Source organism: Phasianus colchicus, chromosome 5, assembly GCF_987193195.1.
Source record: "Phasianus colchicus chromosome 5, bPhaCol1.hap1.1, whole genome shotgun sequence".
In the NCBI taxonomy this organism is placed as follows: Eukaryota; Metazoa; Chordata; class Aves; order Galliformes; family Phasianidae; genus Phasianus; species Phasianus colchicus.
The window spans coordinates 53051448-53075782 of record NC_143440.1 but is presented as its reverse complement, the minus strand read 5'-3'; the positions used below and the strand labels follow the sequence as shown (position 1 = coordinate 53075782).

At 55.5% G+C, this 24335-nt stretch overlaps 1 protein-coding gene across 3 annotated transcripts in view; it reads left to right on the top strand.

The window, feature by feature from the left end:
* Positions 1 to 23428, top strand: part of AHNAK2 (AHNAK nucleoprotein 2) — a 60496-nt gene extending 37068 nt beyond the window's left edge. For all 3 annotated transcript variants that reach the window (XM_090141742.1, XM_031605555.2, XM_090141743.1), the window contains one exon: positions 50 to 23428. In XM_090141742.1, coding sequence (XP_089997868.1) covers positions 50 to 22444 — 22395 coding nt within the window. In that variant the 3' untranslated portion in view covers positions 22445 to 23428. The remainder of the gene's footprint in view (positions 1 to 49) is intronic.
* The last annotated feature ends 907 nt before the right edge of the window (positions 23429 to 24335 follow it).

The following is a 24335-nucleotide window of genomic DNA, read 5'->3' as shown; positions in this document are numbered from 1 at the left end:
TTCCATATTATTTTACACTTGATTTAGTAACTACTATTTGTTCTTTCAGGATAAAGAACTCAGTGAAAGCATTCCTGAAGAAGCACTGCACGTTTCAGGAAAAGCTACTTCAGAAGAAGACAGAGAAACATTAATTGTAAACCAAAGGGTTGGAAGAAGCAAAAGACCCAAAAAAGATAGATTATCATGGCCAAAATTCCAGTCAATTAAAAATAAAAAGATACTGGGACACAGAAGATCTCACAGTACATCAGATGCATATGAGCCTGCTATACAGGATATTTCCCCTACAAGCACAGATACAGAATCTCAACAAGAAATTCATATCAAACAAAAAAAAGGAAGCCAAAAGAAGCTGAAGTTCCCTAGTATTGGATTCAAAATGCATAGATCCAAAACAGAACATCAAGACAAGCAAAAAAAAGAAATAAATACTACATTGTTATATGAAAAACAGAAAATACACAAAGAAGATATCAGCCTGGAAGGTCCTGAAATACTGACTGTTGAATATACTGCTTCTACTTCTGAAATGAAAACAGAGGAATTACATGAAACTTCAACAACAGACTTAAAAGATGTGGAAAATGGTATTCCCACATATGCAAAAAAGTGCCCTGAAGTTGAAATAAGCATTAAAAAGGAAAAGGAATCAGCATTGAAGTATACTGTACCTGAAGTGCAAGATATAACCAGAAAGGTATCAAAGCCAAGTTTAGAAGCAGATCTGAAAGAAACCCCAACAAAACAAACACCAAAAGCCTCAACAAAATCCCGAAAAAAGAAGCAAAAAGGAACAGAAGATAAAACAGAAGGAGAAAATGGAATTAAAGTAGACATAATGGATCACACTGCAGAAGTATACATAGAAGAAAGAGATTTAGAAATAGGTAGACCTAGAGTTGAAATACAAACACCCGAGACACTGGAAGACAGAGAAAAACAAGCAGAAGATGACAAACAGATACCAACAATTCAGAAAACAAAATTTTGGATGTCAGTGCCAAAAAGAAAAGAAACAGACACTAAAAAGATATTAACAAAATCAGAAATAGATGTTCCAGATTCAGGATTGGTAACACAAGCTGATAAAGAAATGGAGAAAGGAAAGAAAATGGATCTGCAAGCTCAGATACCTGATACAGAAAAAGAAGAATCTACATGGAAAATAACAATACCATCAGTCGAAATGGTGACATTACCCACAGGTGATACTAAAATAGAAGACAGCAAAGTAGAATCCAAATACACAGTAAAAAAGGAACAGACAGAAGACAGAAACATACAAAGAAGTGACAGAAGTTCAAAGATAGAAATTACTGCAAAGAAAGGAGAAAAAGATGTTGATGGAAAAGAAAGCAAACAGAGATTACCTAAGTTTAAATTACCTACATTTACATGGGGAACAAGTAAAGATGAAACACTCAAACCAGAAATTCTGTTAAGTGAGACAATCACTGACAGGGATGCAAAAGTCGAGGTGGACGTCAGCATGCCCAAAGTGGACGCCAGCCTCCCCGAGGCAGAGGTCAAGGCCGGCGCCGTCGACGTCAGCATCTCGGCCCCCGACATCAAGCCGCCCTCCGTGGAGGGCTCCCTCGACCTCCAGGCGCCCAAGGTAGACCTGAAAGTGCCCTCCGCCGAAGGCTCGCTCGACGGAGCCGAGCTGGAAGCCGCGGGCCTCAAAGGCAAGTTTAAGATGCCCAAGTTTGACAAGCCCAAATTCGGAGTGTCGGTGCCCAAGGCGGAAGGGCCCGAAGGCGAGGTCAGCCTGCCCACCACAGAGGTCGAGCTGCCCTCCGGCACCGTGACGGTCACAGGGGAAGGCCCCTCACTGGACCTCAAAGCTGACATTGCCGGTGCCAAAACCGAAGGGGCTGGCTGGAAACTGGAGAAGCCCTCCCTCAAAATGCCCAAAGCTGACATCAAAGCTCCCAAGGTGGACATCAGCCTGCCCTCCGTCGACATCACGCTTCCGAAGGCCGGTGTCGACCTGCAGGCGCCCGAGGCGGCGCTCAGCCTCGAGGGGGAGGTAAAAGCCCCAGAGAAGGAGGCCACCAAGGCAAAAGACGGCAAGTTCAAAATGCCCAAGTTCGGCATGCCTTCCTTTGGCTGGTCCAGCAGCAGAGAGGCCAAGGGCACCGTAGCTGCCGATGTGGACGTGAGCCTCAAGGAGCCCCAGGTGACGGCACCCTCGGGAACCGCCGACGTCGACGTGACCCTGCCCGGGGCCGAGATCCAAGCGCCCGGCGCCGAGGTGACCATCGAGGCGGCCGCGGACGCGGAGAAAGGCCGGTTCAAAATGCCCGACGTCAAGATGCCCAGCGTCAAGCTGCCCAAAGTCAAAGCTCCCCACGTGCAGGTCAGCCTGCCAAAGGCCGAGATCTCGCTGCCCAAAGCCCAGGGCGAAATCCCGGAGGGCGAGCTCGCCCTGCAGGGCCCCGACGCCGAAGGCAGCCTGGACGTGGCTGCCGGCAAAGCGGAGGGCGGCGGCATGAAACTACACATGCCAAAAGTCAAGGTGCCCAGCGTGGCCTTCTCCAAGCCGACCGTCAAGGCTCCCAAAGTCGAGGTGGACGTCAGCGTGCCCAAAGTGGACGCCAGCCTCCCCGAGGCAGAGGTCAAGGCCGGCGCCGTCGACGTCAGCATCTCGGCCCCCGACATCAAGCCGCCTTCCGTGGAGGGCTCCCTCGACCTCCAGGCGCCCAAGGTAGACCTGAAAGTGCCCTCCGCCGAAGGCTCGCTCGACGGAGCCGAGCTGGAAGCCGCGGGCCTCAAAGGCAAGTTTAAGATGCCCAAGTTTGACAAGCCCAAATTCGGAGTGTCGGTGCCCAAGGCGGAAGGGCCCGAAGGCGAGGTCAGCCTGCCCACCACAGAGGTCGAGCTGCCCTCCGGCACCGTGACGGTCACAGGGGAAGGCCCCTCACTGGACCTCAAAGCTGACATTGCCGGTGCCAAAACCGAAGGGGCTGGCTGGAAACTGGAGAAGCCCTCCCTCAAAATGCCCAAAGCTGACATCAAAGCTCCCAAGGTGGACATCAGCCTGCCCTCCGTCGACATCACGCTTCCGAAGGCCGGTGTCGACCTGCAGGCGCCCGAGGCGGCGCTCAGCCTCGAGGGGGAGGTAAAAGCCCCAGAGAAGGAGGCGACCAAGGCAAAAGACGGCAAGTTCAAAATGCCCAAGTTCGGCATGCCTTCCTTTGGCTGGTCCAGCAGCAGAGAGGCCAAGGGCACCGTAGCTGCCAATGTGGACGTGAGCCTCAAGGAGCCCCAGGTGACGGCACCCTCGGGAACCGCCGACGTCGACGTGACCCTGCCCGGGGCCGAGTTCCAAGCGCCCGGCGCCGAGGTGACCATCGAGGCGGCCGCGGACGCAGAGAAAGGCCGGTTCAAAATGCCCGACGTCAAGATGCCCAGCGTCAAGCTGCCCAAAGTCAAAGCTCCCCACGTGCAGGTCAGCCTGCCAAAGGCCGAGATCTCGCTGCCCAAAGCCCAGGGCGAAATCCCGGAGGGCGAGCTCGCCCTGCAGGGCCCCGACGCCGAAGGCAGCCTGGACGTGGCTGCCGGCAAAGCGGAGGGCGGCGGCATGAAACTACACATGCCAAAAGTCAAGGTGCCCAGCGTGGCCTTCTCCAAGCCGACCGTCAAGGCTCCCAAAGTCGAGGTGGACGTCAGCGTGCCCAAAGTGGACGCCAGCCTCCCCGAGGCAGAGGTCAAGGCCGGCGCCGTCGACGTCAGCATCTCGGCCCCCGACATCAAGCCGCCCTCCGTGGAGGGCTCCCTCGACCTCCAGGCGCCCAAGGTAGACCTGAAAGTGCCCTCCGCCGAAGGCTCGCTCGACGGAGCCGAGCTGGAAGCCGCGGGCCTCAAAGGCAAGTTTAAGATGCCCAAGTTTGACAAGCCCAAATTCGGAGTGTCGGTGCCCAAGGCGGAAGGGCCCGAAGGCGAGGTCAGCCTGCCCACCACAGAGGTCGAGCTGCCCTCCGGCACCGTGACGGTCACAGGGGAAGGCCCCTCACTGGACCTCAAAGCTGACATTGCCGGTGCCAAAACCGAAGGGGCTGGCTGGAAACTGGAGAAGCCCTCCCTCAAAATGCCCAAAGCTGACATCAAAGCTCCCAAGGTGGACATCAGCCTGCCCTCCGTCAACATCACGCTTCCGAAGGCCGGTGTCGACCTGCAGGCGCCCGAGGCGGCGCTCAGCCTCGAGGGGGAGGTAAAAGCCCCAGAGAAGGAGGCCACCAAGGCAAAAGACGGCAAGTTCAAAATGCCCAAGTTCGGCATGCCTTCCTTTGGCTGGTCCAGCAGCAGAGAGGCCAAGGGCACCGTAGCTGCCGATGTGGACGTGAGCCTCAAGGAGCCCCAGGTGACGGCACCCTCGGGAACCGCCGACGTCGACGTGACCCTGCCCGGGGCCGAGTTCCAAGCGCCCGGCGCCGAGGTGACCATCGAGGCGGCCGCGGACGCGGAGAAAGGCCGGTTCAAAATGCCCGACGTCAAGATGCCCAGCGTCAAGCTGCCCAAAGTCAAAGCTCCCCACGTGCAGGTCAGCCTGCCAAAGGCCGAGATCTCGCTGCCCAAAGCCCAGGGCGAAATCCCGGAGGGCGAGCTCGCCCTGCAGGGCCCCGACGCCGAAGGCAGCCTGGACGTGGCTGCCGGCAAAGCGGAGGGCGGCGGCATGAAACTACACATGCCAAAAGTCAAGGTGCCCAGCGTGGCCTTCTCCAAGCCGACCGTCAAGGCTCCCAAAGTCGAGGTGGACGTCAGCGTGCCCAAAGTGGACGCCAGCCTCCCCGAGGCAGAGGTCAAGGCCGGCGCCGTCGACGTCAGCATCTCGGCCCCCGACATCAAGCCGCCCTCCGTGGAGGGCTCCCTCAACCTCCAGGCGCCCAAGGTAGACCTGAAAGTGCCCTCTGCCGAAGGCTCGCTCGACGGAGCCGAGCTGGAAGCCGCAGGCCTCAAAGGCAAGCTTAAGATGCCCAAGTTCGACAAGCCCAAATTCGGAGTGTCGGTGCCCAAGGCGGAAGGGCCCGATGGCGAGGTCAGCCTGCCCACCACAGAGGTCGAGCTGCCCTCCGGCACTGTGACGGTCACAGGGGAAGGCCCCTCACTGGACCTCAAAGCTGACATTGCCGGTGCCAAAACCGAAGGGGCTGGCTGGAAACTGGAGAAGCCCTCCCTCAAAATGCCCAAAGCTGACATCAAAGCTCCCAAGGTGGACATCAGCCTGCCCTCCGTCAACATCACGCTTCCGAAGGCCGGTGTCGACCTGCAGGCGCCCGAGGCGGCGCTCAGCCTCGAGGGGGAGGTAAAAGCCCCAGAGAAGGAGGCCACCAAGGCAAAAGACGGCAAGTTCAAAATGCCCAAGTTCGGCATGCCTTCCTTTGGCTGGTCCAGCAGCAGAGAGGCCAAGGGCGCCGTAGCTGCCGATGTGGACGTGAGCCTCAAGGAGCCCCAGGTGACGGCACCCTCGGGAACCGCCGACGTCGATGTGACCCTGCCCGGGGCCGAGATCCAAGCGCCCGGCGCCGAGGTGACCATCGAGGCGGCCGCGGATGCGGAGAAAGGCAGGTTCAAAATGCCCGACGTCAAGATGCCCAGCGTCAAGCTGCCCAAAGTCAAAGCTCCCCACGTGCAGGTCAGCCTGCCAAAGGCCGAGATCTCGCTGCCCAAAGCCCAGGGCGAAATCCTGGAGGGTGAGCTCGCCCTGCAGGGCCCCGAAGCCGAAGGCAGCCTGGACGTGGCTGCCGGCAAAGCGGAGGGCGGCGGCATGAAACTACACATGCCAAAAGTCAAGGTGCCCAGCGTGGCCTTCTCCAAGCCGACCGTCAAGGCTCCCAAAGTCGAGGTGGACGTCAGCGTGCCCAAAGTGGACGCCAGCCTCCCCGAGGCAGAGGTCAAGGCCGGCGCCGTCGACGTCAGCATCTCGGCCCCCGACATCAAGCCGCCCTCCGTGGAGGGCTCCCTCGACCTCCAGGCGCCCAAGGTAGACCTGAAAGTGCCCTCCGCCGAAGGCTCGCTCGACGGAGCCGAGCTGGAAGCCGCGGGCCTCAAAGGCAAGTTTAAGATGCCCAAGTTCGACAAGCCCAAATTCGGAGTGTCGGTGCCCAAGGCGGAAGGGCCCGAAGGCGAGGTCAGCCTGCCCACCACAGAGGTCGAGCTGCCCTCCGGCACCGTGACGGTCACAGGGGAAGGCCCCTCACTGGACCTCAAAGCTGACATTGCCGGTGCCAAAACCGAAGGGGCTGGCTGGAAACTGGAGAAGCCCTCCCTCAAAATGCCCAAAGCTGACATCAAAGCTCCCAAGGTGGACATCAGCCTGCCCTCCGTCGACATCACCCTTCCGAAGGCCGGTGTCGACCTGCAGGCGCCCGAGGCGGCGCTCAGCCTCGAGGGGGAGGTAAAAGCCCCAGAGAAGGAGGCCACCAAGGCAAAAGATGGCAAGTTCAAAATGCCCAAGTTCGGCATGCCTTCCTTTGGCTGGTCCAGCAGCAGAGAGGCCAAGGGCACCGTAGCTGCCGATGTGGACGTGAGCCTCAAGGAGCCCCAGGTGACGGCACCCTCGGGAACCGCCGACGTCGACGTGACCCTGCCCGGGGCCGAGTTCCAAGCGCCCGGCGCCGAGGTGACCATCGAGGCGGCCGCGGACGTGGAGAAAGGCAGGTTCAAAATGCCCGACGTCAAGATGCCCAGCGTCAAGCTGCCCAAAGTCAAAGCTCCCCACGTGCAGGTCAGCCTGCCAAAGGCCGAGATCTCGCTGCCCAAAGCCCAGGGCGAAATCCTGGAGGGTGAGCTCGCCCTGCAGGGCCCCGAAGCCGAAGGCAGCCTGGACGTGGCTGCCGGCAAAGCGGAGGGCGGCGGCATGAAACTACACATGCCAAAAGTCAAGGTGCCCAGCGTGGCCTTCTCCAAGCCGACCGTCAAGGCTCCCAAAGTCGAGGTGGACGTCAGCGTGCCCAAAGTGGACGCCAGCCTCCCCGAGGCAGAGGTCAAGGCCGGCGCCGTCGACGTCAGCATCTCGGCCCCCGACATCAAGCCGCCCTCCGTGGAGGGCTCCCTCGACCTCCAGGCGCCCAAGGTAGACCTGAAAGTGCCCTCCGCCGAAGGCTCGCTCGACGGAGCCGAGCTGGAAGCCGCGGGCCTCAAAGGCAAGTTTAAGATGCCCAAGTTCGACAAGCCCAAATTCGGAGTGTCGGTGCCCAAGGCGGAAGGGCCCGAAGGCGAGGTCAGCCTGCCCACCACAGAGGTCGAGCTGCCCTCCGGCACCGTGACGGTCACAGGGGAAGGCCCCTCACTGGACCTCAAAGCTGACATTGCCGGTGCCAAAACCGAAGGGGCTGGCTGGAAACTGGAGAAGCCCTCCCTCAAAATGCCCAAAGCTGACATCAAAGCTCCCAAGGTGGACATCAGCCTGCCCTCCGTCGACATCACCCTTCCGAAGGCCGGTGTCGACCTGCAGGCGCCCGAGGCGGCGCTCAGCCTCGAGGGGGAGGTAAAAGCCCCAGAGAAGGAGGCCACCAAGGCAAAAGATGGCAAGTTCAAAATGCCCAAGTTCGGCATGCCTTCCTTTGGCTGGTCCAGCAGCAGAGAGGCCAAGGGCACCGTAGCTGCCGATGTGGACGTGAGCCTCAAGGAGCCCCAGGTGACGGCACCCTCGGGAACCGCCGACGTCGACGTGACCCTGCCCGGGGCCGAGTTCCAAGCGCCCGGCGCCGAGGTGACCATCGAGGCGGCCGCGGACGTGGAGAAAGGCCGGTTCAAAATGCCCGACGTCAAGATGCCCAGCGTCAAGCTGCCCAAAGTCAAAGCTCCCCACGTGCAGGTCAGCCTGCCAAAGGCCGAGATCTCGCTGCCCAAAGCCCAGGGCGAAATCCCGGAGGGCGAGCTCGCCCTGCAGGGCCCCGACGCCGAAGGCAGCCTGGACGTGGCTGCCGGCAAAGCGGAGGGCGGCGGCATGAAACTACACATGCCAAAAGTCAAGGTGCCCAGCGTGGCCTTCTCCAAGCCGACCGTCAAGGCTCCCAAAGTCGAGGTGGACGTCAGCGTGCCCAAAGTGGACGCCAGCCTCCCCGAGGCAGAGGTCAAGGCTGGCGCCGTCGACGTCAGCATCTCGGCCCCCGACATCAAGCCGCCTTCCGTGGAGGGCTCCCTCAACCTCCAGGCGCCCAAGGTAGACCTGAAAGTGCCCTCTGCCGAAGGCTCGCTCGACGGAGCCGAGCTGGAAGCCGCAGGCCTCAAAGGCAAGCTTAAGATGCCCAAGTTCGACAAGCCCAAATTCGGAGTGTCGGTGCCCAAGGCGGAAGGGCCCGAAGGCGAGGTCAGCCTGCCCACCACAGAGGTCGAGCTGCCCTCCGGCACCGTGACGGTCACAGGGGAAGGCCCCTCACTGGACCTCAAAGCTGACATTGCCGGTGCCAAAACCGAAGGGGCTGGCTGGAAACTGGAGAAGCCCTCCCTCAAAATGCCCAAAGCTGACATCAAAGCTCCCAAGGTGGACATCAGCCTGCCCTCCGTCGACATCACCCTTCCGAAGGCCGGTGTCGACCTGCAGGCGCCCGAGGCGGCGCTCAGCCTCGAGGGGGAGGTAAAAGCCCCAGAGAAGGAGGCCACCAAGGCAAAAGACGGCAAGTTCAAAATGCCCAAGTTCGGCATGCCTTCCTTTGGCTGGTCCAGCAGCAGAGAGGCCAAGGGCACCGTAGCTGCCGATGTGGACGTGAGCCTCAAGGAGCCCCAGGTGACGGCACCCTCGGGAACCGCCGACGTCGATGTGACCCTGCCCGGGGCTGAGTTCCAAGCGCCTGGCGCCGAGGTGACCATCGAGGCGGCCGCGGACGTGGAGAAAGGCCGGTTCAAAATGCCCGACGTCAAGATGCCCAGCGTCAAGCTGCCCAAAGTCAAAGCTCCCCACGTGCAGGTCAGCCTGCCAAAGGCCGAGATCTCGCTGCCCAAAGCCCAGGGCGAAATCCCGGAGGGCGAGCTCGCCCTGCAGGGCCCCGACGCCGAAGGCAGCCTGGACGTGGCTGCCGGCAAAGCGGAGGGCGGCGGCATGAAACTACACATGCCAAAAGTCAAGGTGCCCAGCGTGGCCTTCTCCAAGCCGACCGTCAAGGCTCCCAAAGTCGAGGTGGACGTCAGCGTGCCCAAAGTGGACGCCAGCCTCCCCGAGGCAGAGGTCAAGGCCGGCGCCGTCGACGTCAGCATCTCGGCCCCCGACATCAAGCCGCCTTCCGTGGAGGGCTCCCTCGACCTCCAGGCGCCCAAGGTAGACCTGAAAGTGCCCTCCGCCGAAGGCTCGCTCGACGGAGCCGAGCTGGAAGCCGCGGGCCTCAAAGGCAAGTTTAAGATGCCCAAGTTCGACAAGCCCAAATTCGGAGTGTCGGTGCCCAAGGCGGAAGGGCCCGAAGGCGAGGTCAGCCTGCCCACCACAGAGGTCGAGCTGCCCTCCGGCACCGTGACGGTCACAGGGGAAGGCCCCTCACTGGACCTCAAAGCTGACATTGCCGGTGCCAAAACCGAAGGGGCTGGCTGGAAACTGGAGAAGCCCTCCCTCAAAATGCCCAAAGCTGACATCAAAGCTCCCAAGGTGGACATCAGCCTGCCCTCCGTCGACATCACCCTTCCGAAGGCCGGTGTCGACCTGCAGGCGCCCGAGGCGGCGCTCAGCCTCGAGGGGGAGGTAAAAGCCCCAGAGAAGGAGGCCACCAAGGCAAAAGATGGCAAGTTCAAAATGCCCAAGTTCGGCATGCCTTCCTTTGGCTGGTCCAGCAGCAGAGAGGCCAAGGGCACCGTAGCTGCCGATGTGGACGTGAGCCTCAAGGAGCCCCAGGTGACGGCACCCTCGGGAACCGCCGACGTCGATGTGACCCTGCCCGGGGCCGAGATCCAAGCGCCCGGCGCCGAGGTGACCATCGAGGCGGCCGCGGATGCGGAGAAAGGCCGGTTCAAAATGCCCGACGTCAAGATGCCCAGCGTCAAGCTGCCCAAAGTCAAAGCTCCCCACGTGCAGGTCAGCCTGCCAAAGGCCGAGATCTCGCTGCCCAAAGCCCAGGGCGAAATCCCGGAGGGCGAGCTCGCCCTGCAGGGCCCCGACGCCGAAGGCAGCCTGGACGTGGCTGCCGGCAAAGCGGAGGGCGGCGGCATGAAACTACACATGCCAAAAGTCAAGGTGCCCAGCGTGGCCTTCTCCAAGCCGACCGTCAAGGCTCCCAAAGTCGAGGTGGACGTCAGCGTGCCCAAAGTGGACGCCAGCCTCCCCGAGGCAGAGGTCAAGGCCGGCGCCGTCGACGTCAGCATCTCGGCCCCCGACATCAAGCCGCCTTCCGTGGAGGGCTCCCTCGACCTCCAGGCGCCCAAGGTAGACCTGAAAGTGCCCTCCGCCGAAGGCTCGCTCGACGGAGCCGAGCTGGAAGCCGCGGGCCTCAAAGGCAAGTTTAAGATGCCCAAGTTCGACAAGCCCAAATTCGGAGTGTCGGTGCCCAAGGCGGAAGGGCCCGAAGGCGAGGTCAGCCTGCCCACCACAGAGGTCGAGCTGCCCTCCGGCACCGTGACGGTCACAGGGGAAGGCCCCTCACTGGACCTCAAAGCTGACATTGCCGGTGCCAAAACCGAAGGGGCTGGCTGGAAACTGGAGAAGCCCTCCCTCAAAATGCCCAAAGCTGACATCAAAGCTCCCAAGGTGGACATCAGCCTGCCCTCCGTCGACATCACCCTTCCGAAGGCCGGTGTCGACCTGCAGGCGCCCGAGGCGGCGCTCAGCCTCGAGGGGGAGGTAAAAGCCCCAGAGAAGGAGGCCACCAAGGCAAAAGACGGCAAGTTCAAAATGCCCAAGTTCGGCATGCCTTCCTTTGGCTGGTCCAGCAGCAGAGAGGCCAAGGGCGCCGTAGCTGCCGATGTGGACGTGAGCCTCAAGGAGCCCCAGGTGACGGCACCCTCGGGAACCGCCGACGTCGACGTGACCCAGCCCGGGGCCGAGATCCAAGCGCCTGGCGCCGAGGTGACCATCGAGGCGTCCGCGGACGCGGAGAAAGGCCGGTTCAAAATGCCCGACGTCAAGATGCCCAGCGTCAAGCTGCCCAAAGTCAAAGCTCCCCACGTGCAGGTCAGCCTGCCAAAGGCCGAGATCTCGCTGCCCAAAGCCCAGGGCGAAATCCCGGAGGGCGAGCTCGCCCTGCAGGGCCCCGACGCCGAAGGCAGCCTGGACGTGGCTGCCGGCAAAGCGGAGGGCGGCGGCATGAAACTACACATGCCAAAAGTCAAGGTGCCCAGCGTGGCCTTCTCCAAGCCGACCGTCAAGGCTCCCAAAGTCGAGGTGGACGTCAGCGTGCCCAAAGTGGACGCCAGCCTCCCCGAGGCAGAGGTCAAGGCCGGCGCCGTCGACGTCAGCATCTCGGCCCCCGACATCAAGCCGCCTTCCGTGGAGGGCTCCCTCGACCTCCAGGCGCCCAAGGTAGACCTGAAAGTGCCCTCCGCCGAAGGCTCGCTCGACGGAGCCGAGCTGGAAGCCGCGGGCCTCAAAGGCAAGTTTAAGATGCCCAAGTTCGACAAGCCCAAATTCGGAGTGTCGGTGCCCAAGGCGGAAGGGCCCGAAGGCGAGGTCAGCCTGCCCACCACAGAGGTCGAGCTGCCCTCCGGCACCGTGACGGTCACAGGGGAAGGCCCCTCACTGGACCTCAAAGCTGACATTGCCGGTGCCAAAACCGAAGGGGCTGGCTGGAAACTGGAGAAGCCCTCCCTCAAAATGCCCAAAGCTGACATCAAAGCTCCCAAGGTGGACATCAGCCTGCCCTCCGTCGACATCACCCTTCCGAAGGCCGGTGTCGACCTGCAGGCGCCCGAGGCGGCGCTCAGCCTCGAGGGGGAGGTAAAAGCCCCAGAGAAGGAGGCCACCAAGGCAAAAGACGGCAAGTTCAAAATGCCCAAGTTCGGCATGCCTTCCTTTGGCTGGTCCAGCAGCAGAGAGGCCAAGGGCGCCATAGCTGCCGATGTGGACGTGAGCCTCAAGGAGCCCCAGGTGACGGCACCCTCGGGAACCGCCGACGTCGACGTGACCCAGCCCGGGGCCGAGATCCAAGCGCCTGGCGCCGAGGTGACCATCGAGGCGTCCGCGGACGCGGAGAAAGGCCGGTTCAAAATGCCCGACGTCAAGATGCCCAGCGTCAAGCTGCCCAAAGTCAAAGCTCCCCACGTGCAGGTCAGCCTGCCAAAGGCCGAGATCTCGCTGCCCAAAGCCCAGGGCGAAATCCCGGAGGGCGAGCTCGCCCTGCAGGGCCCCGACGCCGAAGGCAGCCTGGACGTGGCTGCCGGCAAAGCGGAGGGCGGCGGCATGAAACTACACATGCCAAAAGTCAAGGTGCCCAGCGTGGCCTTCTCCAAGCCGACCGTCAAGGCTCCCAAAGTCGAGGTGGACGTCAGCGTGCCCAAAGTGGACGCCAGCCTCCCCGAGGCAGAGGTCAAGGCCGGCGCCGTCGACGTCAGCATCTCGGCCCCCGACATCAAGCCGCCTTCCATGGAGGGCTCCCTCGACCTCCAGGCGCCCAAGGTAGACCTGAAAGTGCCCTCCGCCGAAGGCTCGCTCGACGGAGCCGAGCTGGAAGCCGCGGGCCTCAAAGGCAAGTTTAAGATGCCCAAGTTCGACAAGCCCAAATTCGGAGTGTCGGTGCCCAAGGCGGAAGGGCCCGAAGGCGAGGTCAGCCTGCCCACCACAGAGGTCGAGCTGCCCTCCGGCACCGTGACGGTCACAGGGGAAGGCCCCTCACTGGACCTCAAAGCTGACATTGCCGGTGCCAAAACCGAAGGGGCTGGCTGGAAACTGGAGAAGCCCTCCCTCAAAATGCCCAAAGCTGACATCAAAGCTCCCAAGGTGGACATCAGCCTGCCCTCCGTCGACATCACCCTTCCGAAGGCCGGTGTCGACCTGCAGGCGCCCGAGGCGGCGCTCAGCCTCGAGGGGGAGGTAAAAGCCCCAGAGAAGGAGGCCACCAAGGCAAAAGATGGCAAGTTCAAAATGCCCAAGTTCGGCATGCCTTCCTTTGGCTGGTCCAGCAGCAGAGAGGCCAAGGGCGCCGTAGCTGCCGATGTGGACGTGAGCCTCAAGGAGCCCCAGGTGAAGGCACCCTCGGGAACCGCCGACGTCGACGTGACCCTGCCCGGGGCCGAGATCCAAGCGCCTGGCGCCGAGGTGACCATCGAGGCGGCCGCGGCCGCGGAGAAAGGCCGGTTCAAAATGCCCGACGTCAAGATGCCCAGCGTCAAGCTGCCCAAAGTCAAAGCTCCCCACGTGCAGGTCAGCCTGCCAAAGGCCGAGATCTCGCTGCCCAAAGCCCAGGGCGAAATCCCGGAGGGCGAGCTCGCCCTGCAGGGCCCCGACGCCGAAGGCAGCCTGGACGTGGCTGCCGGCAAAGCGGAGGGCGGCGGCATGAAACTACACATGCCAAAAGTCAAGGTGCCCAGCGTGGCCTTCTCCAAGCCGACCGTCAAGGCTCCCAAAGTCGAGGTGGACGTCAGCGTGCCCAAAGTGGACGCCAGCCTCCCCGAGGCAGAGGTCAAGGCCGGCGCCGTCGACGTCAGCATCTCGGCCCCCGACATCAAGCCGCCTTCCGTGGAGGGCTCCCTCGACCTCCAGGCGCCCAAGGTAGACCTGAAAGTGCCCTCCGCCGAAGGCTCGCTCGACGGAGCCGAGCTGGAAGCCGCGGGCCTCAAAGGCAAGTTTAAGATGCCCAAGTTCGACAAGCCCAAATTCGGAGTGTCGGTGCCCAAGGCGGAAGGGCCCGAAGGCGAGGTCAGCCTGCCCACCACAGAGGTCGAGCTGCCCTCCGGCACTGTGACGGTCACAGGGGAAGGCCCCTCACTGGACCTCAAAGCTGACATTGCCGGTGCCAAAACCGAAGGGGCTGGCTGGAAACTGGAGAAGCCCTCCCTCAAAATGCCCAAAGCTGACATCAAAGCTCCCAAGGTGGACATCAGCCTGCCCTCCGTCGACATCACCCTTCCGAAGGCCGGTGTCGACCTGCAGGCGCCCGAGGCGGCGCTCAGCCTCGAGGGGGAGGTAAAAGCCCCAGAGAAGGAGGCCACCAAGGCAAAAGATGGCAAGTTCAAAATGCCCAAGTTCGGCATGCCTTCCTTTGGCTGGTCCAGCAGCAGAGAGGCCAAGGGCGCCGTAGCTGCCGATGTGGACGTGAGCCTCAAGGAGCCCCAGGTGACGGCACCCTCAGGAACCGCCGACGTCGACGTGACCCTGCCCGGGGCCGAGATCCAAGCGCCCGGCACCGAGGTGACCATCGAGGCGGCCGCGGACGCGGAGAAAGGCCGGTTCAAAATGCCCGACGTCAAGATGCCCAGCGTCAAGCTGCCCAAAGTCAAAGCTCCCCACGTGCAGGTCAGCCTGCCAAAGGCCGAGATCTCGCTGCCCAAAGCCCAGGGCGAAATCCCAGAGGGCGAGCTCGCCCTGCAGGGCCCCGACGCCGAAGGCAGCCTGGACGTGGCTGCCGGCAAAGCGGAGGGCGGCGGCATGAAACTACACATGCCAAATGTCAAGGTGCCCAGCGTGGCCTTCTCCAAGCCGACCGTCAAGGCTCCCAAAGTCGAGGTGGACGTCAGCGTGCCCAAAGTGGACGCCAGCCTCCCCGAGGCAGAGGTCAAGGCCGGCGCCGTCGACGTCAGCATCTCGGCCCCCGACATCAAGCCGCCCTCCGTGGAGGGCTCCCTCGACCTCCAGGCGCCCAAGGTAGACCTGAAAGTGCCCTCCGCCGAAGGCTCGCTCGACGGAGCCGAGCTGGAAGCCGCGGGCCTCAAAGGCAAGTTTAAGATGCCCAAGTTCGACAAGCCCAAATTCGGAGTGTCGGTGCCCAAGGCGGAAGGGCCCGAAGGCGAGGTCAGCCTGCCCACCACAGAGGTCGAGCTGCCCTCCGGCACCGTGACGGTCACAGGGGAAGGCCCCTCACTGGACCTCAAAGCTGACATTGCCGGTGCCAAAACCGAAGGGGCTGGCTGGAAACTGGAGAAGCCCTCCCTCAAAATGCCCAAAGCTGACATCAAAGCTCCCAAGGTGGACATCAGCCTGCCCTCCGTCGACATCACCCTTCCGAAGGCCGGTGTCGACCTGCAGGCGCCCGAGGCGGCGCTCAGCCTCGAGGGGGAGGTAAAAGCCCCAGAGAAGGAGGCCACCAAGGCAAAAGATGGCAAGTTCAAAATGCCCAAGTTCGGCATGCCTTCCTTTGGCTGGTCCAGCAGCAGAGAGGCCAAGGGCGCCGTAGCTGCCGATGTGGACGTGAGCCTCAAGGAGCCCCAGGTGACGGCACCCTCGGGAACCGCCGACGTCGACGTGACCCTGCCCGGGGCCGAGATCCAAGCGCCCGGCGCCGAGGTGACCATTGAGGCGGCCGCGGATGCGGAGAAAGGCCGGTTCAAAATGCCCGACGTCAAGATGCCCAGCGTCAAGCTGCCCAAAGTCAAAGCTCCCCACGTGCAGGTCAGCCTGCCAAAGGCCGAGATCTCGCTGCCCAAAGCCCAGGGCGAAATCCCGGAGGGCGAGCTCGCCCTGCAGGGCCCTGACGCCGAAGGCAGCCTGGACGTGGCTGCCGGCAAAGCGGAGGGCGGCGGCATGAAACTACACATGCCAAAAGTCAAGGTGCCCAGCGTGGCCTTCTCCAAGCCGACCGTCAAGGCTCCCAAAGTCGAGGTGGACGTCAGCGTGCCCAAAGTGGACGCCAGCCTCCCCGAGGCAGAGGTCAAGGCCGGCGCCGTCGACGTCAGCATCTCGGCCCCCGACATCAAGCTGCCCTCCGTGGAGGGCTCCCTCGACCTCCAGGCGCCCAAGGTAGACCTGAAAGTGCCCTCCGCCGAAGGCTCGCTCGACGGAGCCGAGCTGGAAGCCGCGGGCCTCAAAGGCAAGTTTAAGATGCCCAAGTTCGACAAGCCCAAATTCGGAGTGTCGGTGCCCAAGGCGGAAGGGCCCGAAGGCGAGGTCAGCCTGCCCACCACAGAGGTCGAGCTGCCCTCCGGCACCGTGACGGTCACAGGGGAAGGCCCCTCACTGGACCTCAAAGCTGACATTGCCGGTGCCAAAACCGAAGGGGCTGGCTGGAAACTGGAGAAGCCCTCCCTCAAAATGCCCAAAGCTGACATCAAAGCTCCCAAGGTGGACATCAGCCTGCCCTCCGTCGACATCACGCTTCCGAAGGCCGGTGTCGACCTGCAGGCGCCCGAGGCGGCGCTCAGCCTCGAGGGGGAGGTAAAAGCCCCAGAGAAGGAGGCCACCAAGGCAAAAGACGGCAAGTTCAAAATGCCCAAGTTCGGCATGCCTTCCTTTGGCTGGTCCAGCAGCAGAGAGGCCAAGGGCACCGTAGCTGCCGATGTGGACGTGAGCCTCAAGGAGCCCCAGGTGACGGCACCCTCGGGAACCGCCGACGTCGACGTGACCCTGCCCGGGGCCGAGATCCAAGCGCCCGGCGCCGAGGTGACCATCGAGGCGGCCGCGGATGCGGAGAAAGGCCGGTTCAAAATGCCCGACGTCAAGATGCCCAGCGTCAAGCTGCCCAAAGTCAAAGCTCCCCACGTGCAGGTCAGCCTGCCAAAGGCCGAGATCTCGCTGCCCAAAGCCCAGGGCGAAATCCCGGAGGGCGAGCTCGCCCTGCAGGGCCCTGACGCCGAAGGCAGCCTGGACGTGGCTGCCGGCAAAGCGGAGGGCGGCGGCATAAAACTACACATGCCAAAAGTCAAGGTGCCCAGCGTGGCCTTCTCCAAGCCGACCGTCAAGGCTCCCAAAGTCGAGGTGGACGTCAGCGTGCCCAAAGTGGACGCCAGCCTCCCCGAGGCAGAGGTCAAGGCCGGCGCCGTCGACGTCAGCATCTCGGCCCCCGACATCAAGCCGCCCTCCGTGGAGGGCTCCCTTGACCTCCAGGCGCCCAAGGTAGACCTGAAAGTGCCCTCCGCCGAAGGCTCGCTCGACGGAGCCGAGCTGGAAGCCGCGGGCCTCAAAGGCAAGTTTAAGATGCCCAAGTTCGACAAGCCCAAATTCGGAGTGTCGGTGCCCAAGGCGGAAGGGCCCGAAGGCGAGGTCAGCCTGCCCACCACAGAGGTCGAGCTGCCCTCCGGCACCGTGACGGTCACAGGGGAAGGCCCCTCACTGGACCTCAAAGCTGACATTGCCGGTGCCAAAACCGAAGGGGCTGGCTGGAAACTGGAGAAGCCCTCCCTCAAAATGCCCAAAGCTGACATCAAAGCTCCCAAGGTGGACATCAGCCTGCCCTCCGTCGACATCACGCTTCCGAAGGCCGGTGTCGACCTGCAGGCGCCCGAGGCGGCGCTCAGCCTCGAGGGGGAGGTAAAAGCCCCAGAGAAGGAGGCCACCAAGGCAAAAGACGGCAAGTTCAAAATGCCCAAGTTCGGCATGCCTTCCTTTGGCTGGTCCAGCAGCAGAGAGGCCAAGGGCACCGTAGCTGCCGATGTGGATGTGAGCCTCAAGGAGCCTTCAGGTGACGGCAACCTGCCTGGGGCCGAGATACGTGCACCTGACATTGCTGTTACCTCTAGTTCATCCTGTGTGACGGAGGATTCTCCTGGCAAATCTAAGGGTTCTTTATTCAGTATGCCTAGAGTTTCACTTTCTAGAAGTTCAAAGCATGAGCTTCCAAGTAAGTCTAGTACTGAATGTTCTGAGTCAGAATCTATTTGTTATTCTGTAACAGAGGAGTCTCCTGCTGTGATTTCTGGCAGTGTCGGAGGTAAACTTGTTCCTGATTTTAAGGGAGACAGCTCTTCTAAAAGCAGTAAATTTAGAATTCCTAGTTTGGGTTTCTCCAAAGTTGATATTAGTTCTTCTAAATTTGATCAAGATTCCCCATTATCAAAAGGGGATATAACTCTTACCAAATATCAAATGAATGTAGCAGAATCTGAATCAAAAATTTCACTTACAGATTTTGAGATTTTGAATGGGGAGGGTTTTAGTGAGCAAGGAATTATGAAGCCAGGAAGAGCAAAAACACCACCTGCTGAGCTGTGTGTTGGTGACACAGAATACACGGTTAAAATACCTAAGTTCCGAAAACCCAAGTTTGGATTTTCTTGGTCAAAGGGTAAACCACCAGAAATTGATGTGAAGGGTCAAAAAGTCCAGAGCTCTCTGCCCATACTAGAAACTGATGTTTGTGATCTCAAACAAGAAAAATGTGGAGATGCTTCAGTACAGAAATCTGACAAAGGGAGTAGTGAAGAAAGGGCGGAAATGGGTGTAAAGATGCCAAAAGTTAGAGTTTCAACTCCAGAATTTCCCAAATGTGAAGTTGAAGGACCCAAAATAGAAATGGATATTAGCATGCCTGCTGGTGAAATCATACTTACTGCTTGTGAACAAGATGACCTGAACCAGAAATCATCTGCTGATGATATTCCTTCCTCAGATACTAAGATGACAACTGAAGCCTTACTTGAGGTGAAGAGTCCTGAGACAAGTGTTAAAAGAATATCAAGTGAAATTGCCATGGGTGGTGTAGAAATAAAAGTTGAAGGAGCTGAAGGGAAAACAAAAATGTCAAAATTCCAAATGCCAAAGTTTGGAACGACAAATTCTAAAGGTAAAGGATCAGAAAAGGAGGTCAGCCAAACCAAATCAGAAGCTAAGGTTCCCCAACTAAAAGCAACGATAGAAATAGCTGACATTGCCGTGGAAGCACCACATTTGGAGGTGGAATGTGGTGAAGGAAAAGTATCTTCCAGCTCTAAATTGAAAATAACCAAAGCTGACAAGAAGGCTCCAGAAGCTGATACTCAATTCCCAACGGGTGAGATTTCTATCTCAAAAACAGACAATGATGTTCAAGATTCAGATATGGCACTAAAAATTAAAGAAGAAACAAAGCACAGGAATGAAGACGGAGAAGAGAAAGAAGGACATTTCAAAATGCCAAAATTCAAACTTCCATCCTTCAGTTGGTCACCAAAGAAGGAAGCAACTGTTAAGGCAGATTCTGGAGCAAATTTAGAAGACAAGCAAGTTGCTGTAACGTCAGGTGGAATAGACACAGAAGTGGAAGGAACTGTAGTTGATGATCAAGGACCCAGGCCTGTCCTTGATCTGGAAATAACTGCTGGAAAAGATCAACCAAAAAGTCCAATTAAAAAGCCTCAGTTTGTCATGCCTAAAATTTCACTTTCCAAGATCAAGATTCCCAAATCTCAGGGACATTCATTAAAAGTTGAAGCTGGAAGTACTGTTACTAAAACAGAAAGAGATGGAGTTGATTCAATACAGATACCTGATATAGAAAGAAGTCATTCCACACAGACAGAAGAAGGGGCACAAATAAGCATAAAAACAGCTGCAGTTAAGATCCCCACTTTGGAGCTTTCCAGAACAGAAGCCTTCCAAGCTGATTTGGGAGTCAGCTCAGCCAAGATTGATACTGCTCTGACTGTCTCAGAGGATAGTTTTCATCAGGTTGTCCTAAAATCAAGTTCTGATAAAGATTCAATTCAAAAAACAGGCATTGAGTTCACTGAAGGAGAAACTTCAACTGAACTGGGGAGCACCAAAATAGCAACAGAAGGATCATTAGTTATGGATGGAAGAAAAATGAAATTGGAAGGTCACGATGTACAGATTAAAATGCCCAAATTCCAGAAGCCAAAGTTTGGAATCTCTCTGACAAAAGGGAAAGGCCCAGAGCCAGAGATCAGCTCTCCAAAATTAGAAGCTGAGCTACCTCAGCTAAAAACGACAGCAGAAGTTGCTGACATTGCTGGGAGAGTGCCAGCATCAGAATTTACATCTGATATGTCAGATCCTGGGCTAGAGGTTTATGGTTCAAAGGCAAAAACACCCCAAGTTCTGATGGCTGTCATTGAAGCTCCAAAGGTAGACATAAGCCCCCAGTCAGAGTCTAAAGCAGTGACAGAGGGAGACACTGAGAGCCTTACGGAGAAAGAAATCAAAACAGAAGAAGAAATGAAAGGTGAAGAAGCTCAGACTGAAGAACATCAGGGGTGGTTTAAAATGCCAAAATTCAGAATACCTGCATTTGGCCGCACATCCTTAAAGGAAAAGAAAAGTGATACTGATGTTGAAAGAAGTCTAGAAAAACCTCAGGCAGGCATTCCTTCTGCCAAAGTACAAACTGAAGCTGAAATTACTATTGAAAAAGAAGAAACTCCAAAATTAGGAGATTCTGTGGAGAGTTCTGTTATTAGCTTGCCAAAGGTAGAAGGAGATATTTCATTCTCTGCAGAAAGCATAGATAGTAGAGTAAATATTCCAAAGACTGAAACTTATGCAGACATAGTTAAGCGTGGTGCTGAAGGACAAAAAATGCACAGTTCAGAATTCACGGTGTCTTCAGTGGAATTATCTAAAGCGGAAATAAGTGCTTCAGTAATTGACAAAGATAACAGTTCACCTAGTAAGTTTCCTATGGGTACACTGACTCTTCAAGAGCCAAAAGTCAAATCACAGGATATAGATACTCCAAAAGTAGAAAGTTCCACTGAACTAAAGACTTTAAGTGCAGAATTTAAAACATTATCAGGTGAAATTACTCTGGACAGAACACAGGAAAAAACAGATGCAAGTCTTGCAAAGGAAGAATTAGACCTTCAAAATCAAGGGGCAGTGATTAAAACGGTAAAGATAAAGACAAGTGAGATTAAAATTACAGGAAAAGACAGTGAATTAAAATGGTCTACGGGTGAGTGGGCTACTGCTAAGGGATCAGAAGATGCTGTTTATGTTGCAGCTAAGATGGAAGATGTAAAGGTAGATGTTCCAGAAGTGAAAACGGATGTTGAAATTGAGAGGGTAGATCCTGCAATGGAATGTCAAGTGAAACGTGTTGAAAAGGACATGTCTGCAAATGTGGAAGCGCAAGTAGACGACAGAGCAGAAACAAGTAAAATTAAAACATACAAGTTTAAGATTCCAAAGTTCGGAGTATTATATTCAGAAGCGAAGGGTTTTGAAGATGATATCAGTTTGCCAAAGTCAGGAGCTGTTTCAATGTCTAAAACTGAAATAGGCAGAGTGGAAATGCAGTTACAAAAATCAGAAGGGTCCATTGGCCCAACAAGTCCAACTACAGATCACAAAGAATCATCTGCTAGAGTAATAGTGGAAACAGTGGACAAATCACAAGATGGTCCAGAAGTAAATATAAAAATTCCCAAACTAAAAATACCAAGATTCACTTTCAGAGTTCTCCCAAGTGAAGCTGATGTTTCATTGTCAAAAGTGGTAACAGATCCAAAAGGAACTAGTGCTGACATTGAAGTGGTGCACTTGCAAGCAAGCTCTGCTGTCCCCGAGGAAATACCAGAGACTCTGGAAGGAGATATTCAAAGAGCAAAAAGCAAAATTCTAACACTGATTGAACCTGACATTAAAACAGCACAGATGACTGCTACCATAGATTCCTGCCTTTCAAATGCAGGGCAAGACATTCATTGGTCATACATAGAAGGCCAAGAAGTGAGAGAGAAAGTAGAACCTGAACATGTTTCTATTGAAAGGTGTGAAATTTACTCCACCCAGATACTGAAGGAATCAGAGATTCTCTCATCAGAAGTTAAAACTGCTACTTTGGGATTTTCATTGCTCAAGGCAAAGTTGCCTGAATCACACAGCAACTTAGAAGTGCAAGTCCAGCAAAGCCCTTCAATGGAAAATGCATCAGTGAACAAATCTGAACATTCTGATGAAAGTTTTGCAGTAAGTGCACAGAGGACTGTCATCGCTGAGCTTAAGCTATCTGACAAACCACACAGTGAGACTGAAGAACCTAGCGCAATGATAGGTTTACCAACATTAAAAACAAAGCCTTCCAGTAAACCTGAAGAGAGTCATCCTGATAAGGCACCAGAAAAAATAACTGCAGCTCCTCCCTCTAAAGATGAGGATATAGTTGAAGCACAAGAAGATGAAGAAAAGTATGTAACTAATGAAAAAGAAAAGGCGGACAGCAAAAGGTCTCCTGGAAGATTCAAATTTTGGCTTCCAAGTATTGGCTTTTCATCTTCTGGTGATGAAACAAGCTCAGATTCAAAAACAGAAGTAAAAAAATCAGAAGAAACAAGGCCAGAAGATATGAAACCTGCTGACACATCAGTTAGTGATTCTTCTAAGCAAACTGAAAAAACTGGATGGTTTAGATTTCCCAAACTAGGTTTCACATCTCCTTCTAAAAAAGCTAAGACTGTTGACAAAGAAGAGACAGGTCATAAAGAGAGAAGAATATCAGATGAAGATAGCCCTTCAGATAAACCTGATGTATTTTTTGATGCACAGGAAAGCTTATCACCCAAAGAAATAACAGAGAGTGAAGAACAAGAAATCGACGGGACTTCATCTAATATTCCAGTTTCTCAAACTATCGTTACATCTTTAGCAAGGACTGAACTAATCTTGTTGGAGGAAGAAAAAGCTAGTCAACCTAATATCCCCGGAGATACAACCAAATGAAGATTGTCTTTTGCCAACTACCCACAGAAAACAGAATAATCTACACAAGAGAAAAGAAAAAAAAAAAAGTTTTCCTAATTTGCCTGTAACCAAAAATTAAACAAAACCTACAGGTGATATTTACGAAAACAGTTCCTTGAAGAGAATTTACCACATCTTCCTGTACTTGAATGTGCTATACTGTGTAGTAATAAAAATAGTGATCTTTCCAAATCTGCTCCAAAGGCAAGAACAGGTACAGTACAGGAGAGTTCATAGTTCTAATAAGGTCTGAAAAGATACCTGAACCATGAAAGTAAACCTTTGAAAGACTCAATGACAGGAAAATGTCTTGTTATATATGCTTCTCAAAAACACACCAGTTAGGATTAGATTATATATTATTTGCAGAGCAGAGTATAAAGTAGTACTATGAGATTTATATTTACCTGTTTAGATTTTGAATCTCTCTGGCTTATTTTTGCTTTCTTACTAAAGCATCTTTCTTTATTTCAGCTAAAGTAAACATATACTTCACAATCATTTTAAAAAACAAAATAAAAACAAAATACTAGTGTAGAAAGACAGAGGCTTTACCCCTTCCTCTCTTCTCATGTTTTTTATTATCGTGGTGGGTCATATTTAGCCTTAAAAGATTAATAAATAAATAAATTCAAGACCAAAAAAAAAAAAAACCATTTAATTATTTCTCATTTTTAAGGTACCCAAATAATGGTGATAACTATTATAAAAATGTGGATAAATAAATTTTTATGTGTATATTTACTGAATAGTTAAATGCACAGAATGATCTGCCACGCTTTGGTGGAATTGCTTCAGATATTTTCTGGGAAAGGAGATGTATATAGTTATTTACCTCTTTGTTTATATTAATGCTTCTCTCAAGTGCACAGCCAAAACCAGAGTGCATATATGATGGCCTTCATATGTATCATTAAAACACTATATTCTTAATTCACAATAAATTCACTACATGAAAAATAATGCGAGTAGCCTGAATTATTGCTAATGCCACTACTGTTGGCTCACTCTCAAAACTACAGCTGGAAATGCCAGCCTAATCATCACCCACTCTCTGCTGAAATGACTGCCTAATGGCAGCATGGTTTCTAAATATGATGGTGTTGGATACAGACTAATCTGAGACTTTTCACCCATTGCATTTCTGAGTTTTGTAGATTTGCGTGTGCAGTCGTGCTTCTTTATGGTGCTTTTCTCATCCTGTAGTTTCTTTCTCTGTATTCTATTTACAACAGGGAAAAGAGACAAAGCAAATTGTTTAGAAATTTAGTTATAAAGGAAATGTACTTGGTTGTGTAACCATGTGGGACTCGAGGTATTCTCCATTTCTGCATCTCTGCAGAAAGGATGAGGTCAATTAAAACTGAGCTCTGAGACAGCAATAACCACAGAGCAAGACTCACTACTCTGTTTTTAAAAGATGAATGCACTAGATGAGGAAGGAAGAGGAGAGAAAAAAGCAGCAATAAAACCTTCCTCCAAATGGGCTCTTGTCAGCTTTAGAGAAAGCAGAAGTTAGGAAAAAGAGTAACCAGATTAACAAGGCATAACCGAAGGGTCTGACCACAGGAGTAGCTAAAGACTGTGCTCAAAAGAGTGCAAGGAACACAGAGACAAATCTTCAAAACACACATACTTTTGTCAGCGGGCTCCTGTGGTTCTGGCTCCACCTACCTGGTCTGAGAATGTTGTTGTTGCTGTTTTTTTTAACTGTGTTAGGTTTCCTCGGTTAATGCTACTTCATTTTTAACACCTGGAATAGTGGGCTGTTCAACTAAACATCTGAGTCCAGCCTCCAGCCAAACAGTCGTACAACTGCACGTGCAAAGGAAGGTGTAAACACCCTGAAAAGAAAGATACTTTGCCTCCC